Here is a 20,518-nt window from a genome sequence, read left to right as displayed (position 1 = left end):
GCAGACGTGCGATTCGCCAAGAGGCACAACGTTAGTGGCACAAGAAGCACCGCAACAACTGGGTCAAATGAATTCCTATCTCATGAATTCCACGCAGTGCTGCATAAGCTATGAGTCATGTGAGCCAATTCATCGTTATCTAATTCACTATTATTTACCATCAATCATCTTTGAAAGTGCCTTTTTGGTGCAGCTGGCACAACTATTACTATGGAAATTTATGGAAATTTAAAGCAACTCTAATACTAGATAATGTTAACAGGCTTGCCTCCCCAGTTACACCTTTAAATGCGTTTGAGTAAGCTTTTTATGCTTACATATGCCCGCTCATGCACAATGTTGCCAACAGGTAACTGGTCCATTCCAATAGCATGATTTGTGTGTGTGTTTTTTTTGTAAAGCTAACATATACATATAAAAAAATACAGTTTTGTTGCTTTCTTTGGCTCATGTACAATGTCTAGCGATTCAAACATAACACTTGGACCATGCGGTGGCCGGAGCTTGTTGTCCAATTGGTGGGCGCTGGGTGATCACTAGGGGGCCAAACGCAGTCACAATCCCTCACAAACACCCTCTTTCATCGCACACTATAATCTATGAGCTCGTTGTTCCCAGCGCTGGCCAATAGGGTAGAAAAAAGTGCCAGCATCCATGCGTTACGATGATCATGTTTGAATCGTTTAGCTCTGCACATAAATTTACAAACTCGATTAAGCAATGAATTACCTGATCAAAGTTGATTCCTAGCTATTACCTGGAGCACATTATAGATCTAGTCACAATAAGCATGTACAGCTTATGAATTACCGTATTAGATCACAAGGCAGCCACAATTATAAGGCAAGGGTACCCTCCCCAGTTGGGGTTCTGTGAAAAAGAACTTAAGCGTGAAATAACGAATAACTAGGGAGCCTTCGGAATAATCGGAATAATCAGTGCAGGCTAGATGCGAATTTCCCCTTGAGGTTCGAGTTCATGGCAGTGCGAATTTCACCTTACGAAGTGGCTCTACGGCAGCGCACACCACATTACCCTGAAGCCACACAGTAAAGCAATGTTTGCTTTGCTGTGAAGTCACACATAAAGGCAAAATTTGCATATAACCCAGACCCCACCTTTATTGCTGAAATTTTTAGCATTCTCGGTGCACGTATTTGCGCAAAAATACAGTACTGCTTCATCTGCCAAGGCTTATTAGCCGTTACCATTTGCGCTACCACCCAAAATTTGGATATGCTGGAAGCTCTGCCGCTATATTGAAATAACTGAATCTGAAGCCTTGCATATAACACCAGGGGTGACTTCGAGGTTAAAAAAACCTCGCCTCATATTCGAATAACTACTGCGAGTCTTATACACTTAGTCCAATGTTCGACGAATATTTGTCAGGCGGGCATAGTACATGCTCAAAATAAAACAAGCACTCTCCTAAGACCGAAAGAAAACAAACATGTTTTTCTTTTTAACCTTAGGAGAGTGTTCATTTTAGTTTGACCAGTCTTATACACTGTAACACTGAAATGCGATCACCGCACTGTGTCCATTGTAAACGCGTGCTTTCATGTTGAAAAATGCCATCCCATTCTCATTACTAGTCAACAGTCACCTGCAATAACTTTTTTCAACATGGTTTCCAATCTTCCGATTCCTTCATCGCACTGCATACATGCGGTACGACATCGCTACAGAAATTGTAGTGATGTCGGTGGGACCAATTACATTGTTGAGTACAGTCGAACCTAGATAGAACAAATTATTGGATATATCAGAGGAAATATAAAATCTCATTGGTAATGTTCCATTTGAACATAGTATTCTCCTGTTATAATGGTATCGGTTATAGAGAAGTAGATTTTTGTTTGCGCACACCTGAAAATAAATATACACACTTGCACAGAAAACGGGACGCAACTGAAGACATGCAAGACTTGAAAAATAAAAACTCACAGAACACAACTGGTTGATCAGCAGCCTGACATTCTCCAGATCAGTGTCAGGGTTCACAGTCAATGTTCCAATCGGTATGGCTGTTGTGAAGGAGGAAAAGAAAGTTAAAATGTGCAAAAACATAGCAGACACAGCGTGAAGCACAACCGCCTGCCCACACCAATGTGGCTGCAATCAGAAAAGAATGCTTCATATTACTACCATTTCATTGTTTTTCATACAAATGTGTACTCCCTATGGCCAGAAATAAAGACAATCAAGTCACTCTAATTTTCCTTGATGTGAAACTGTGTTTTGGCATTACAGGGTTAATTACAGACCAACCTTGTTTCCGAAAGACTACTAACTTCTTATCATGATAAAATAAATCTGGCACAAGAGCGACACGTTCACGAAAACATCAGGTACTAAGTACTTATCACGGTAAAATAAATCTGGTACTAGTGCAAAACCTTCATAAAGAAATCAGAAATTCCAGGTGCAGTTGGTTATATCTGGAACAGCAACTGGTGATAAAACTCACATAGGCTTCGTAGCCTCTCCTTGTCGTAGTGATAATTCTCGTAATCAGCCATGTTTAGCTTTCGGATGGCAATGGTCAGCTTTTCCAGTGGTAACCTGGCAAAAAGATGACAAACAGAGTCATGAGGCACGATTGATTGATTTGTGAAGTTGTAAAGGGGTCACTAAAGAGAAAGAATGATTCAAGCAGCGTTAGTAAATTATGCTTGCATAATGCCAATAAGTCGCTCTTACTGCAAAAACATGCTTGGTAAGCCAGAGAAGATGCAATAATGAAATATGGGTGGTGACGCCACCTTGAAGTTTTCACACCAGTTCACAGTGATGTCACAGATTGTGACCTTGTTTGCTCGGGGCTTGTTAAATACCTATGAGTAAAAATGAACTACACTGTTGTAAAAGAAAGCCAAAGACTGAAGTTAGAAAGTTTAAAGAACATTTACTTAACCACAGTGGCCAACGTGCGAAAAAATACTTGGTAATCTGTGACGTCACACTGACATACTGTACCTGTGGTTCCAGCGCAAAATGCGAAAAATGAAATTTTCACGGTCATTTCCTCCTCCAATAATTAACCTGTTACTACGAAACCAACGAAAATTAGGGGCATGCGAATCCTCAAATATCCGATTTCGAATTGAATAGCAAATGTTCAATTAATTTGATTTGTGAATAGAATATATAATGCTCAATTTCTCAAATATTCGATATTTAGAATATCAGTACATTTGGTGAATGACCCAGCTGTGGGTCAATGCCTTGATGCACACAGCGTTCCCACAGCACACAATCTCTATTGGTACAAGCTTCGTTGAGGTTGACGATACCGAACGAAATGATTAACGTGACGCGAACAGAGGAAACTACAACAACAGCGCATGTGGGAAGCACGAGAGCGTGTGCCTGGTTAGCCATGGTTAGCCATGGTTAGCCTGGTTAGCCATGGTTAGCCTGGTTAGCCATGGGAAGGCATGCTGATCGCATCTAACACGCGAGTTCAGTATTCATGCACACACATTCGCACAGTTCGGAGCCCTCTACCCAAATGCGAGCCCACGGACGAGCTTGGCAACCATGCTCGCAGTAGTTGCCAGCTGGTCGACCGCGGACCCGAACCACACTTCAACGGCTGTAGATCTAACACATACATGTGATTTCGCAACCGATCACTGATGAGCCACCCGTAGGAATATATTAGTGTGAAGCTATCCACGATGATTTGCGGCCTGTCATCACATCGACTGGTAGCAAATTTTCCTCACGGCCACACCAATAGCAGAGTGTACTAGAACCTTATTCTATAGTACTCTTTAGCCTGTTGAGCCTAATCGCAGCTGCGCCGTCGACTGTCAGCGACTAAGGTTACGGCTACCAAATCAATGCAAATCTATTCACAGCAGACACACGACTTTTAGCAGGCCGACAAACTGTCTCGCCAATGAAAGCGAGTGCATAAGATGACCGTTGCATGTTCCCAGCTGCCATCCTTGCGAAATATCGTACGGTGGCCCGTTGCCATTCATAGGTGCACAACAATCTCTTTTCGTAGCTTCGAGTGACCAGTCACAGGGCTAGCTTCACATTTACATGGCGGACTCGAAATTATCATGCGACAGCATGCTGACCACTGCAGATGAAAAAGAGAAAAGAGGAGGGGGGGAGGCGGGACAGGGACATTGCGCAATCTTGCCATGGGCCTCCCCATTTGGGAACTTTTTACTGTCAGCGCCAACCGCGGTCGACACAAGCGGCACCAATAACCATGCCGAGCGGTGCCGAGGGACATGATGTGCATCCCCCGCTTTTGTCTGTCGCAGATTGACCTTACAACTAGCCGATGACAACCCACCTAAACCACCTGCCATAAAGGTGGAAAAATCCACCCATTTTTTTGAAGGAAATGGGAAAACAATACTTTCTAAGCAATAGAAGAGTGCCATTAAGCGCAGTACTAAACTGAAAACCCCATTGATATTTAAGACAACTTCGTTATTTCTTCAACGTCAGAGGGAAAGATGCATTTAATTCTATTTGAAAGATATTCCATCGATAAAAAATATTTCTCAGACCTTCATGTACGAACTGCGTTATCATCAGTGCAGGCATACTAATCTGGTGCTCCCTTTACAGAGGAGAGCATACCATGCATTTCGATTCATGGGTATCTAAGTTACTAATAGCCAGCAAGATTTCTGTTAAGTAATGTGATTAGCTTCCTTAGCATGTGCAGCTCTGTGTTTTTTGCACAAAATTTGGAAGCATAAATATTTGTGTTCAGTATTTTGATATTCGATTCCATATTCAGCTTTTGTTTTTTCATGATTCCATTTAACATTTGATTCGATACCTGCTATTCGGTATTCGCACACTCATAAAGAAAATATAATTTTTAAGAATTCATCAGTTTAAACTCGTTTAGCGTTTCACTTAAGTGGTCCTTGTAACGTTTAAAAGCAACGTGGTGGCTATGAGAGACGTGAAGAAATATGAGGTGACATAGCCTTGTTATCAAAGTAACCACTGGCTCCAAGTGAGACCGATCGCAGCGGGATACCTTTGGGATAAGCAACGTGAAGACAAATCCTCTGTTAAGCTGAATGATTTGTTGGTCATTTGTTTGTTTTTCATACATTTAGTGCACTTCTATTAAGCTGAACTTATGACCAGGCACAAATATTTTAAGATTCCTTCATGTTCATCATAAAAAGGAGGCTACAATTCTCCAAACTTGAGGAGGTTTAACTAACTTAATCAAAAGATAGAAAAGGCTTGAAGGCATGTTGATCAAAGAACCTCACAAAGAGCTCCCAGCGATTGTGAAGAGGACTGCATCTAACCCAGATTTTTTTTAATATTTAGGGTGGGGCGAGAGGGGGATTTATTTTTTAGTATTCTTGATGTCACACGATGTGCATTCCTTTTGTTGCCATACTCACAAGCACTAACATGTTTAGGTAGGCAGGAAATTTATTTAAACGATTGACCAGCTTATTATATAAAGTAAAGTATTATTATTATTACATGCAACAGAGCATCACAAAGAAAAGCTGACAACTTACTGGCTTGGCACTTGGTTGTGAATCTGCAATGTGACAGAAAAAAAAAATAGAATAAAGGACTCGGAAGACATTCATTGCAGAGCCAACACAATAAGTCATTGTTCAGACAAAGGACCACTGATCCGATAGCTAACACGTCTGCTACAATCGTGTGGGAAGCAAGGTCACTGCTTGAACAATAAACAGCACATTTTTCCGTCTGCTTTGAGATGCTACCTCCACCTACCCTCATCTTAGGAAGCGTGTAAAACCTCCATGCTATATGGAAATACCTTTAATAGTGGTATTGTAGTACAGAGGACACTTTATCATAAATCATAATCAGTGCCCCTCTGCTTTCAAACGCCTTCCTGCATCAATGAAACGAAAGCTATGAGGGCGGAGATTCTGCATACGTGTTATTGTGCCAAGTAGTCTGGCACAGCTTCATAATGCTCTTGGCTTCCTAGAATTAATACTGAGTCAGCACAGCTTTCGTGTGTGACGGTTTCACATTTGCCCTAACGCACAAAAAAAAAAAAAGAGCACAGGTCAGATTTCACACGATGTGGTGTATTTTGTCCTATTTTCCTGCTGTAAATTATACACTTCTGTTTTCTCTTCCGCAACTTAAATAAGGGCAGATAAGAATGTGAGACTATATTAGGTAGCACTCTTATGTGCCCATCGCCAATGTAGTTTACCCTTCCTCGCCACAGAAATTTTACTGATGTCGGTAGTTCGCAAATCTCATCGCCAAATAGTACAAGGTGCATTAGAGGTAACAAAAAAGTCAAAATTTAATCATTTCAGCTTTTTAGTGCCAGGTTTATTTTTGGAGGTTATGCATCCTCTTGTGTCGGTTTTTTTTTTTCTTGGATATTGTAAAATGAACACAATGGTTTATTTTTCATTATACAGAAGCAAAAAAATAATAATAATTTGGATAATGAGAAATGCTCTCTTGGTATGGTCTTCCCATTCCTACCTGACATCAGTGGCACGGCTGGTCACAAACGCGAAATTGTACCAGTACATCAGTGGCATTGAGTGGGTTAAAAAGTACAGACTGTAGCCACATCTGTGTTCTCCAGAAATGCACAGAACAGCATAAGATCTTTTTTAGCAACATTTTAGCTTTACTACCAAAATAGTCAACATTTTTCATTGAGAGGCAGCGCTACAGCACTGTAGGCCAACTGTACAAATTACTTACATATACGGTTGAATCCCAGTATAATGAACGCGGATATGATGAATTATTAGGCATAACAAAGCAAATAAAAAGAGTGTCTCGCATATATCAGTGTGTAAAGAATATATGCTTATAAGTTAAAACAAATATCGAATAAAATGGAGGTATTTTTGTGTCGGACGTGAATTCGGGAAATGAGGTAGAACACATACTTATTCTGGCAATAACATTGATCATTTAACAAAATAAGAAACAAAGAAAAAAAAAAGGAAAGAGCCTTTATGCACCAAAAATTGCATCTTGCTAATGTCTACAGTTTTAGAGTTTACTGCATGTTTTCTTATGTTACTTATGGAGCATTTCTACTTGACGCTTTAACCCCAGAGTTGTTTCATAGAAACGGTTTTCTTGTTTCAACATATTGTTGCATATTATATACCCGGATTTAAAAGATATATTTGTGGTTTACCTTATATTCATCCAAAATGCTAATGGAATACGTCTACCCCGAACTAGAGACTTTCCTTCAGCACATGTGTAATGTTCGGGCGTAATTAGCTGAACATATAACAAAAAAAAATTGAAAGCATTGAAGAGTATGTTCAAGTGCTGAAACTCAAATTTAGCCTTTTATCTCACCCCCAGCATTCGTATCTCATCACACTGGCTATGATCTTCAAGTGTCATGCCCATGTGCTCATACTGTTGCATTCTCCTTTCCATTTTTTTTTTTGCTCGCACAGCAGCACAACAGAACAGCCTTTCTACCAAAAATCACTTCAGTCCCCTTTCCATCAAGTTTTCTGAAGAATGTAACCGATAACCTTTTTGGCTGACTGACATCACGAGGAAATTTTGTAATGCTCCCTAATGCAATACCCCACAGAGAGGTTTTTCAAGAAATAAAGTAACGTGAAGTGACGATGTGGTTCGATATGCGAACTGAGTTGACGAGCGCACCTTGTCTTCAATAAACAAAGTAGCAGGTGCTCTGGACCAGACGAGTACGGCTCCTCTTTGGCGATAACAGTGGAAACAGCCAGGACAAGTACAGCATGGGCTTGTTAGTCAAAGGATTGAAAGCATAGATCGTATTGCTCAAAGAAGTGTTACACTCTTCAATGAGTAAGAAGAAATTATGGGGTTTTACGTGCCAAAACCACTTTCTGATTACGAGGCCCGCCGTAGTGGAGGACTCCGGAAATTTATACCACCTGGGGTTCTTTAACGTGCACCTGAATCTAATTACACGGGTGTTTTCGCATTTCGCCCCCATCGAAATGCGGCCGCCGTGGCCGGGATTCGATCCCGCGACCTCGTGCTCAGCAGCCCAACACCATAGCCACTGAGCAACCCCAGCGGGTCAATGAGTAAGCCAAAGGCAGTGTCAATGTCAAAGCCAAAACCCTTGCCCACCTTGGCCTTGGCCACTATGCAGGCCTTGTTGCGCATATGCAGCTCGATGAGCGACGGCAGTAGGCGGCAGGGCTCCCCATCCACTTGCACCGGGATGGTTTTGCTCGTCACGACGCGGGCGCTTCGGCACTGGCATAGGCAGGTGCCATGGCCACCCGCCTGGAGGAAAGGCTGCAGACAAAAAAAGAGAACAATAAAAAATCAGTTGACTTGAGCAATACCTGCAGCTCTCTGAGCTCAGAGACTCTTTATCTTCTCAAGAACTTGTTTGTGATGTGCACAGTGCCGTGTTCGTCTGCTACAGTATCGCCGGCTGTGACCTCCGAAACACACGAGCAGATGCCCCCACTCGGAGGGGTCCGTGCGATGTACAGAACCCTGCACACATTGCTTGGTGCCTCAAAGCTGCCTGACCATGCTCTCCTCAAATCCAGAGCTCCATTCTCCAACAAGGCCCTCATGTTCCTTACACCCTCTAGTTATGCATTTATACATTGAGCTTCTACCCTTGCACCTTCATGTCTGCCTCCTTCCTGGCAGTCTTTCTTGGGTGGAGGAAGTTTATTGTTGAAGGCTCTCAGGCTGGCCAGGATGGACGCTTGGGTTTGTTGGTTCAACATAATCAATGGTATTGCAATGCAACCTTCCAGTGGAACCTTCTAGCACAGTGTCCGTGTCGCCATGGTGTAGTGCTGGTTAAAGAACCAGGACAGCACCGGAAAAAAATTAAAGAATTCAACCTTTTATAGTCCGAGCTCATGCCGAGAAAACAAGCAAAGACATTAATGAGCACACTCGGCGATTGTCAAATCAGGATTGAAACAGCACTTAACGAACTATCGTTTATACATTAGTATGCAGGAACTTCTTGGTAATACTTGCCAAAGCATGGTGAAGGAGCTGGAAGTTCCGTGTTGAAGATAGTCAGATGTGGAGATAACAGCGCAAGTTTGACAGCAGTTTTAGAAGCATTGATAGTGTGCAGGCAACATGACAACCCACGGCTCTTTGAAACATAAAATGATAGGGCCACACATTAGCAATGATAAAAAGGATAAGGAAGTAAAATAAAACTGCCTGTCAACCACGATATGGTAAGACTGCGTCAGTGGTGATAAAAAAAGAAAGCAAGATGAAACTGTGCATCAGTGGCAATAAGAAACTTAATATAATAAAGTAAAGCAAACCCATCATGTGTCAATATTGCCATCGCCAATGCTGTCATGGCATAAGGATTTTGCAATTCATGACATCACAATGACTAAGCAAGGAATGCCACTGAAAATACTCACCATTTGGTAGATGGTGAGGCCAATCACTTCAATGAGGCCATCATCGGTCTGTGGCATTTCAAATGCTGTCCCCGGATTTCCCCAGGGTCTCGTGCCACCACCATAACTGCAGTGAACATGCAAAGGAATGATATGAGGGATCACCATGATGATGTTGCGTGGCAGTTTTATTTTTTTTAGAGTATAACCTCTCTCCGTGCGTCAGCTGCACCTTCAATTGTGACGCTTTGGAAAGAAAAAGAAAATTTGTATGTACAACCCAACGTAAGACTGCATACAAAGACGCCCAACGCTTTGTAAAAGCAGTCTCTATTTGGGGATGCACAGTTCGTCGATGTCATAGCTTTGGCCAGAAGCTCTGTTCCCAAATCTTTTATTGGCACTGATAATCTTCAGCTTCGGTTGAGCTGTAGATGAGTGCCATCAAGTACAGCGCATTATGATCAGAGTTCCGGTTCACCAATACTGCATGCATTATTTGCTAACCACAGCCACAAGGCAAAAGAGCTACCCGAAAAGGAAGAGGATGGGCTGACCCTGGAAGAGGAGAGAAGAGATTTATTAACCAAGGGTAGGGAGAAGGTGGGGGGTTCCCTAGGAGATAAAAATTCGGATGGCAAAGAACTTCGCCTTGAGGAGTGGCTTCATAGTGCCATGAAGCCACACCTCGAGGCTAAATTTGCATGCAGTTGCTGACTCATTTTCCAGATCTCACGGGCCCTGAAATATAGTCTGAAAAATCGAACTGTCCAAAAACACATTCATCCAGAAAAATAAAATTTCTTAGGCTGAGAGTGATGAAAAAAATGTCTGACGATTATGGTACTCTCTCATGCGAAATATGAGTGCAGCTCGACACGTGTTTTCATTTCACGGCATATTGAGGCAAAGGATTTAAGACCGAAATCACCACCCCAACTGACAGTGGGCCAATACTGTCAGCACCTTTGCAGAGAGAGGGGCAGTATGGGAATGCTGGCATGATGCGCAGTATCAGAGCCAGCTGTGGAAGAAAGCGACAATGAATGCACGAGCAGTGGTACAAGCACATTTGAGTTGTTACGCTGAGGGACGACGAGCCAGCTGTGGCAGAAGACGACGACGAATATGTAAGTGATGGCATGAGTGCGTTCCTGTGGTTACGCCAGCGTTCAACCCAGGATCGCCATGGAGATCGAAAAAATGACCCATGTTTCTTCGCACCACTTGGCTCACATGAAGGCACAGGAGGTGGCACCGATCACACAAATGCAAAGCTGTACAAGCACACACAAAGATGCGATGTCTCTATGAAACACCTACTCGGCGGACACACTATGTGCAAAATAGCAACCAAAATCTTAAAGAGAAATGAAAGAAGAAAAAATCTGATTTCACATTAGGTGATTATGACAATAGTGCTGACCAAAAAAAGAAAGAAAAAGCAAAAAGTACTGTCCCCTGGAGCATGTCAGCCAAGGAAGAGCGGACACAACTTCCAATACTAGAGGATGGTTGCGCGCTCTTTATTCATAGCGTGCGCCTCCTAATCTCGGAGGTTATCGAGCGGGCCACTGGAAGCCAAGCTAAACCTGGTCAAGCCAGTGGAAAACCCAACATGGCGGCTTCTAAGATTGAGTACGGCGGCTCAGAACAAGTGATTTAGTCTGCAATATCAGCTGCAAAAATGCATTAGCACTACGGGAACCCTGACGGTGCATTTATGAACTCTGGAATATCCATCAAGTCCGAATTTTCGGAGTCCAAAAAACCCATCGGCTATAGCATAGTGCACCCCCTGGCATTACTACCAATTTTTTTTAACCTTTTCTGCTGCAGGTTATGCATGCAATAACATGATACCCATCTGAACACACATACAGTTTGTTATCAAACGCTGTCATCCACTAGTGATGACACCACATCTCATAATATTGCTTTGCGTCACTCTGAGGATGCTGTACCCAAGCACTGTGTGGTACAAGGTCATAAGCCTCACCAAAACCCTGGTGCAGCATGCCACCAGCCAGGCCAAAGCACCACTTTTTCTGCACATCAAGTACTAATTAGACTATCTACTAGCCTAACAATTACAAGTAGAAACATTCTTACGCATATCATAGTAGCTAGATGCGTGAACAAACAGAAACTCAGCTCAAATGACACACATGCTATTTTCCATAATCAAGTACACTGAGGGTGTGCTATATCCCTCTGAACATTACGGTTTGCAATTGTGACGATAAAATTTTCCTGCTTTCTTTATGTTGGTGTTTAAATGGAGTCTATGGCTATTACGAACCACAACCCTTAAGGCAAGCCTGTAAGAGAACATGGACTTCTAGTTCTCCCACTTTGTATCAAAAAGTAGTAAGACTTTGAACAGGGATAATTGGTAACACTTTCATGAGGAAACCACACTGCTTTCAACACAAAGGAACGCAAACACATGTAGCCTTTAGATGTAGAAGACACAGAGCATAGACGATGCTTTGTTACATCTGTGTTATCTTTTTCATCTAGTACGCATGCATGTTTTCATCCCTTGGTGTTACAAGCAGTGTGCTTTTAAAAAAATAAAATTCTGGAGTTTTAAGTACAAAAACTGCAATACAAGTATGAGGACTTGTCTTTTTCAAGGCTACCCCGGTGGATGTGACGTGCTATGCAATGAACGGAAATAGTTTGGACTTCTCACCTGGGAATGTTCAAGAAGAGAATGGAGTGTACTTTGTGCTCTCGTAACTTCCCCGTGTAATCTTGGCCATCGCACTGTTTAGGGAAAGAGAAGAGCATCCAAGATTACGCACCACTGCAAAAGCCCCTAACAAGTTGAACAAATCTGGGGCACAGATTTCAATCCACACCTTTGTCTTTTCTTTTTCCACCTTCTCCCGTATGACACAGAAAAGGATTCAGACAATATGACACAAACACATGCAAACACAATGTATGCACAACTTGTTATCGCGAGTAAAATTCGATGTGACCACACATCTCGGAGGCACGTTTGGCACATCGGAGGCTACAGACACAAGGCTTCATGAACTAGTGTACACACCAAATATAACTTGATACTTCAAGGAAAGTTCTGCATGATTACACATCTCAGGGGCACATTTGATGAGCAAGGCTTCAGTCAAGAGACTTTGTGAACCAATGCCGACATCAACACGAGAAAAATTTTACAGGACTACGCATCTCCCAGGCCCGCACGACCCATAAGAGGCCTCAGACAAGAGGCCTCACAAACCAGAGTAAACAGTAAGAATTTTTGCTATGGAGAGTAAAATGAAAGATTGCCAAGGCCCCTCTGACCTCCAATGTGACGTAGTTGCAGAGGTCCTTCCACTTTCGCTGAAGGAGATCCTTGCCTCCTGCCTGGCCGTAAAACATTTTGTTCTTTAGCCTGCTGTTGAACCGCTCAGGGTGAGCTTCTGCAAGGGGGTACACAAGGGCAGGGAGGCAACCAGAAAAAACAAACTAAAGTGAGAACAGATACTGATATACAACTTCATCACAACAAGGCTTCATTGTACAGTCCGCTCTGCTGTTAAAAGGGACCACTCTAATGTGTAGCTCTCACTTTGCAGGCACTTTAGCTATAGGTGCTGGCAAATGTTTGCATGCATTGTTGCATGCAAACGAATGTAGAAAGGTGTCAGCACTACCAACCACAACATGTCTGCTGCAAGGCCTGGCACTTTCACAGTTGCTAGAGTGGGAAATCCGAATGTGCGCTATGTTCAAATGTTCCCTTTAACAGTGGACTGCACTGTACACATTGTCCCAAGACCGGCACATATTCAAAAGGGACAAACACAAATAAAGTGCTCTATTTTCAGTGTCTCCTCCCCATTGTCTGTCATTCCCTTTGAGCTTGAGTATGCCGAAGCTATTTTTGACCCCCACCACAATAACCTTATTAAAGCCCTCGAGTCGGTTCAGAACCGCGCGACACGATTTATCCTGTCAACTTATTCATACAATTCAAGTATCTCGGCACTAAAAGCCCAAATAAACCTACCCTCTCTAGCCTCACGCCGTAGAATAGCCCGTCTTAAGCTTTTTCATAAATTCTTTCATTCCTTGCCTTTTGACAACCCGTACATAAAAAGAGCACATCGCATTGCCCGCACCAGTCACTCTAATACAGTATATCCCCCACAAGCCCATACCGTTACTTTTCAGCAATCATTTCTTCTGCGCACAACACGAGACTGGAATGGCCTGCCTGCCGAAGTTGCCACTATCATCGACCCACTTGCATTCAAGCGACTCATCGAAAATATCCCTTTGTAATTTGTAGTACCTATCTTTGTCACTAACTCCCCACTCCCTCATGTAATGTCTCAACAGAGACCTTTGAGGAAATGAATAAATAAATAAATAAATAAATAAATTGCCATTTTTAATGTGTGCAGGTTGGCTAAAAGCACGATGTGTTATTATCTGATCAATGACATCCTACCAACTCACTTTAAAGTCAGTTAGTACCATAGGGCTAACACTGAAACTGCACATTCAAGGCCGGTCAGTGCTCAAGACATGTACACTGCCCAGCGATCCAAATGCGACATTCAGATCATGTGGTGGCTGGCACTTGTTGCACCACCCTGCATCACAAATGCTCTCGCCCTCATCCTGTAACCCGATGCATGAGCTCGGTTTTCCCAGTGCCCCCTCGTGGCACCACAAGTGCCAGCAGCCATCTGCTCCAAGTATCACTGAGCCACTGCGCGTATCAAAATGTTGAGATCAGAAGGGCCGTATTTTGTAACGTCTATCTTAATTTTTCCTTATTTTCATGCTTCACCATAGGCTAGAATTATGCAATGCTCCTGTTACAATGGGACCAGCCACTTGGCTTGATGGATAAGAAGAATAAAAAACGGCGTGAACCTTTGCAAATAAAACACCTGTCATCACTTTTAAGAAGGTCCATATCCAAAACATGGCATGAAGTATGCTGGCATTGCACCTAGTTTTGACCCGCACTATATAAAAAAGGTTCTCGGGTAAAGCACAGTGCAGAAATAGAAAAAAAAACAATGACTGTTTCCAAAGCTCAAGAGTCCAAGCTCACCGCGTGCTTCGTGAAACTCCAAGGCAATGTGGGCATCCACACCGATAGAGAAATAATTATTCACAACATTTAAAGGCACAGTCTCTTTGCCTTCTTCGCACTGAGAGATGTCCACCTCCGTGTTTCTATTTACAATTAGGTCCCACCTGCAGAGATGAAAGAGCAGCACGTTAACAAATGAAATGAAATCAAATTATGGGGTTTAATGTCACAAAGTAACTCACGGGCTATGAGGCATACTGTAGTGGAAGGTTCTAGATTAATTTTAACCACCTGAGGCTTTTAAACATGTGCTTCAATTTAGGTACACAATTGCTTTTGCATTTCACCCCCACTGAAATGCAACCCCCCCAGCTAGAAAAAATTGTATTCTGGGGTTTTATGTGCCAAAACTACAATGTGATTAAGAGCCACGTCGTAGCAGGGCACTACATCAAAGTGTGGCCGCCATGGCCAAACCGAACGCGCGACCTTGGTTTCGGCAGTGCAAACAGCTGGAAATTTATCCCTCAGCAGCAGGACACCATAGCAATAAAAGCATATGCAATGTGTCAGATGGTTGTGCGAAGCATTTGAACTGTGATTAGCTTTCAAATTTTGTGTTGACAGAGCTTGATACCAACAACGCTGATACAACATTGCGTTGACACAGATTCAACACTGGCCTTCTATTACCATGCGTTTTATTTGAACGTTAAAAGAATATTTTGAAATCACTTGTGGCAGCACAATTCTAATATAGACGTAAGATTTTTTTGAGTCCCTAAGGACTGTAAAAACATTAGAAAAATCGGGCAGTCTGAAAAACTGAATGCATGCTGCTTACTGCCCCCAAGAACTATAATCGGCACAGGCACATCTGAAATAGCTCTGAAGGCTTGCCAGTACACTTATTAGGTGCGCCAGTGCTTGTAGTGTGACAAGAGACCACGGGTGCAAGCGTGCATAATTAAGGAATGCATACTGTGTGCCATGACGTTGCCCATTTCCATTTTCATGTGCTTCAGTGCAATACATAGCATGTGCTTATCCAAGTAACACTGTTGTATCGCGGTGAAGTCGACGTTAGAAAACTGGCATTATGCAATGCTTGACCCTTGCTGCACTTTCCACGCAACAAAGGTGTAGGTGAAGTCGGTGCCATTTTTGACAGCAGTAAATTCTTTCAATAAAGAACACGCCACCAAAAAGCACAAAGCTTGGCAGTGAATGTCAAAGCAGCTATGATGCCAGCGGATTGGTCTGCGAGAGCGCTGGTTCGAGGTTGTGACATAATAAATATGGCGGAAGTGGTCGCTTTGATTAATGCCCCTTCAGACCTGCGGTCACGCGAGAAAGTCAGGAAAATCAGATGAAAATGGCATCCGAAATTTCAGACGTCCTTATATATTGGCTCTGCAAGGTACATGGCGGTCCTGCAAGGGCATCCGAATTATTGGGCGTCCACGAAATTTTTCCTTGACTGTATATGAGATGGATTATTTTAAGAGGCAGGCATTACTTGCATGAGATATTGAAATGCACAACGAATAGTCAATCATAATAATGCGACAGCATTGCAGACTGACTTCACCTACTTAGGCATTATTACGTTCTTCTGATAAAAAAATGTAGCCCGACCCTGAAAGTGGGTGCAATCTAACACAGCATCTCAAAGCACTGGCTGTCACGAGACAAGAATACAACAAACTCGCATGTGACACACGTGCCAGATGTTTCAAGGAGCAACTTTGGCATCAGAGAAGCATGCCTGCAATCATGCATGCATGCACCGTTGGAGCAATTGACTATTGTGCTAAAGGCAGAAGTTTGATCGATCCCATCATCAGCCATGAACTTCTCTATAGCACTACAGGCAGACTTTGCACCTTGGACGTCCAAGGTGGGGATATCCCCACCTTGGACGTATCTGGCTGAGAAGTGCAGGTACATTGAGCGTAAGCGAGCACGTTGCAGTGTGCACGAAATCACAGGTTAGCAAGGCATACGAGGTGTAGGAACATGACTTAGATAAATCAAGAGTTTGCAAGGTTGCCCATGATGCACCTATGCCCAACTGTCAAGACATCATAATCATGACAATCCAAGTATGCTGTCACACACTTGGAGAGCTTGCGGTGATGTCTTCTATTCTATTTTTTTTTCTACTAATCAACTTTCTTAACAGCACTGCAAGTTTGCTAATAAGTGTTAACGAAAGCATCAAAGAATTTCGCCACAGATTGTGAGGATGTATTTTTCGAAACTGTTGCTGGTCACAGGATTTCCACTAGATGAATAATTATGAATTCACATTACCAAGCAGCTTCAATTCTGCAATTTGGACATGTGCTCTAAAGTGATTTAAAGTGATTAATTACAAATTAGTTCATTTTTTGTTAATTAGCTAGCATTTCTCAGTAATCTGTCTTGCAACTCAAGTAATCCAGCTGATGCAAAGATGCTGTGATACTTACTAGAGAACATCTTCAATAACTCCGTTTCCATTAAAATAATCCACTATATTTCTAGTTGAAGATACCCGCCCGTGGGATATAAGTGCACGAACGAGAAAAATTTGGGGTTACTATAAACCTAAACATGGCATTGCTTTTCAGACTGGAGTGCAATGCCCATTAAAACAGCTAACAAGATGGCACTACATTGCAGCTGACTAGAGAAAACCCTCTTTTCTTTTTTTGCCCACAGACACGGTTCAGAAGCTGTGACTCACCTGTCCAGCTGAACGATGTCCCCATTCTGAACATCTTGGAGTATCTTTGATATAGGCTCATCCGTGTAACCCTACAAGCAGGAAAAAAACAGCAATGACACTGATCACCTTCATAATCAACACATATTTCACCATGCTTTCCCCTTTTCATGAAGCATGTTTTCAAGAAAGCATGGACGCCATACATATTATAAATTAGAGTTACTCTAAATGACTCAGAACTTTGAAACTGCCGACACTGGTTTCAAGATTTGCCAAAAAACATGGTGCTGGTTGTTTGCCATAACTCATTGCTGACATAAGCAGCAGCATATGTCACATGACATAAGCAGCATAAGCAGCTGGAAATCTTTTATAAACTTGTCCTTCCCTGCTTCCTATTCCTTGACGCTTCAGGTCACACTGATAAATTCTGTATGTCATATTTGCTTCAGGAACATCAATGTTTGTATTTTGTTTTACACTAAACATTGCTCGTCATCATCATCATCAGCCTATTTTATTTTCACTGCAGGACGAAGGCCTCTCCCTGCGACATCCAATTACCCCTGTCCTGCGCCAACTGATTCCAGTTTGTGCCTACAAATTTCCTAATTTCATCACCCCACCTACTTTTCTCCCGTCCTCCACTACGTTTTCCTTCTCTTGGCACCCATTTTGTAACTCGAATCGTCCACTGGTTATCCATCCTACAGATTACATGGCCTGTCCAGCTCCATTTTTTTCTCTTGATCACAATTAGCATATCCGCTATCCCCTTTTGCTCTCTCATCCACACCGCTCTCTTCTTTTATTGTGTTATGTTTGCATTATTACTATCTACATTACTGTTATGTTATTTTTTTGTATTGTTATTGTGTTTATGTAATATGTATGCATTTATATTGTTTGCATCACAATGTGTGGCTGAAGTGCCCGCCACCCTCTGTAATGCCGAAAAGCCCTGAGGGTAAAAATAAATGAAATAAATTTAAGAAAAATTAGGTCACCAGGCTACCGAGGGCCCATATGCTCATGTGAACACAAAACATTTTTGTCCATGCTTTTCCATCCATAAATATTTCCCCATCGTGATAAGCTCAAACTCTGTCTTAAAATATCCACAGAAAACACTATACATGCACTGTATAAAGAAAGAAGAAGCTATCTCAGCTATCAGATGTATAGTTCTAACACCCAACCGACAGCCAAAATGCTTTTCAATGCCTTATGTTTCATAATTATCGCATTTTCGATCATATAATCCAATGTCCCACATAACCTGTCTCACCAATTAGAATCCTTGAAAAAGAGAAAAGTATACAGCACATATGCCCCATGCATAACCTAAGCAGGTAACAGTACGAGACAATCTTCAAATCTCATTACAAGCACCCGGGCACAATCGCTGGCATGAAGTCAATCTCCAGAAACATGATATTTTCGTAATAAATATGTCCAGTCATCACCATTCTTTTACAGCTGCTCTCTGTGAAAGCTTGGTTCAGCTTCACAGCAGCGCACGCGTTCCTGTGCTGCCACAAAGCCACTTCCGCAGGCAAAACCCACGTATAAAGCTCAAACCCCTCGTGAGCGATTTTGTGTACGACGGCCATCTCCATTGCCCTGCTTGTCACTGTTGCTCGCAAGATCACTTGCATGGCGTTTATACTTAGCCCACCTTGCCACCTCGCCCCTTCGTACTCAAATTTCTAGACTTTTCAATGAGGGTTTAATGTGCAGCAAATGCAAGGTTCACCAAGCAGGCCACAAAACCTTTGCGCCTTCAAAGCGCTTGCTTGTTACACTTAATAAAGTAGCTGCTACATCTGAAATTCAGGGTTTGTTATGGCATCTTCTATTGGTCCCTTCAGTGTGCTCTGAGAGCACTTTGAAATGCAGGTTAACACAGCACTCAAAAAGCTTCTTCAAAAATATTATAAAAATAAATAAATAAATAAATAAATAAATAAATAAACTGGTTTCCACATGCACACAATTTGCTGTGATAAGGAAGTGACAGCTAGTGGCTATTGCGCCAAATAGTGCAGCATATTAGTCTGAATTTACTTTTTGTTTTGGTTTCTTACAGCACACCCTGAATCAGCCTGTGACAGTTTTGCATTTGCCAAAATGCAGAAGAGCAAAGTGAGAAATATCTTAAAAGGTGGCAGCGCAGAAAGACACGGACAGCGACGGGACAACAAGGATGAAATTATGGCGAAAGGCTGCTGAGCACCGGATATCCTCAGCACCACCTCATTTTGGTTGCAGAGAGCCTTCCGAAAAGATGCACACAAAACCGCTTACGGGTGAAGCCCACGCACACCAGAGGGTAGAAATTCTGGGGTTTTATGTTTTAAGACCGTGATCTGATTATGAGGCGTACCGTAGTGGGGGGCTCTGGAGTAACTTTCACCACCTGGGGTTATTAACGTACCCCCAATGCACGGGACCCACAAGTTTCTGCATTTCACCCCTGTCGAAATGTGGTGGGATTTAATCCTGCGACCTCGTGCTTGGCAGCGCAACACCATAGCCGCTAAGCCACCGCGGTTGGTTAGGCAGAGGGTAGGTGTGATACCTTACATTCCCACGTTATCACACAATCTGAAAAAGGTGGCCCAGCATTACGACGTGAAAATCCTGTTCTCTGCCCCCCACAAGCTGTCAAAGCTTTGCAGAATGACCAACCCAGAGGCAACCCAGCAATGTGACTGCAGCATAAAGCACAGGCGGCCTCTTGTGGAATGCACAGGTGTAGTTTATCGAATTCCTTTAAGGTGCTGAAAAGTGCATGTTGAACAAACTGGCAGATGTGTTAACAATAGGTTAAGGGAGCACACAAACAATGTTAAAAATGCGTGTGAAGCAAAAGATTTCGAATGTTTTCCGGCAAGTCATTGTCTGACTTGCAAGGACTGTTTGCCCGACCTTGTAAACACTACCGTTATTAAGAAGAGTAAGACGTGTGGGACACAGGAAATCACAGAATCTGAATGGATTTATAGACTTGGGGAGGAATGTGTCAGCATGGCCTCCATTACGCTCTAAGGCAAAGAGCTGGCATATTTACACATGCGCAGATGATAACCCATGGCTTCGAGACAGCATGTATATATTTGTGAATCATTCAGAATAAAAGTTGTTGAAAGTTCAGTGCTCGTGCACATCATCTCATCTCCGTGCATGTTTTTTTTTGTACTGCCACCCTTTCAAATAGCGTATTTTGCCTAGTTAAGTGGTGTAATAAAAAAAGTTGTTTACGTTTTCTTTTCCCCAGCTTAAACAAACGTGAGTGAGACTTCAGGACTACATTCAGAAGAGCCCTCACGCTTGTGTGCTTTG

At 42.6% G+C, this 20,518-nt stretch overlaps 1 protein-coding gene and 1 long non-coding RNA gene across 6 annotated transcripts in view; one reads left to right on the top strand and one right to left on the bottom strand.

Moving 5' to 3' along the window:
- Positions 1-20,518, bottom strand: part of rdgA (retinal degeneration A) — a 373,163-nt gene that overhangs the window by 31,540 nt on the left and 321,105 nt on the right. For all 5 annotated transcript variants that reach the window (XM_050192467.3, XM_055077951.2, XM_050192466.3 and 2 more), the window contains exons 11-19: positions 17,192-17,262; positions 14,479-14,624; positions 12,711-12,829; positions 12,091-12,164; positions 9,414-9,519; positions 8,122-8,292; positions 5,532-5,554; positions 2,474-2,568; positions 1,951-2,030 (exon numbers count right to left, since the gene is read on the bottom strand). In XM_050192467.3, coding sequence (XP_050048424.1) covers positions 1,951-2,030; positions 2,474-2,568; positions 5,532-5,554; positions 8,122-8,292; positions 9,414-9,519; positions 12,091-12,164; positions 12,711-12,829; positions 14,479-14,624; positions 17,192-17,262 — 885 coding nt within the window. The remainder of the gene's footprint in view (positions 1-1,950; positions 2,031-2,473; positions 2,569-5,531; positions 5,555-8,121; positions 8,293-9,413; positions 9,520-12,090; positions 12,165-12,710; positions 12,830-14,478; positions 14,625-17,191; positions 17,263-20,518) is intronic.
- Positions 7-20,329, top strand: LOC129388006 (uncharacterized). The gene is made up of 2 exons (XR_008615119.1): positions 7-119; positions 19,263-20,329. It is a non-coding gene; the product is annotated as an uncharacterized lncRNA (long non-coding RNA).

Source organism: Dermacentor andersoni, chromosome 10, assembly GCF_023375885.2.
Source record: "Dermacentor andersoni chromosome 10, qqDerAnde1_hic_scaffold, whole genome shotgun sequence".
Taxonomy (NCBI): domain Eukaryota; kingdom Metazoa; phylum Arthropoda; class Arachnida; order Ixodida; family Ixodidae; genus Dermacentor; species Dermacentor andersoni.
This window is presented reverse-complemented; position numbering and strand designations above follow the sequence as displayed.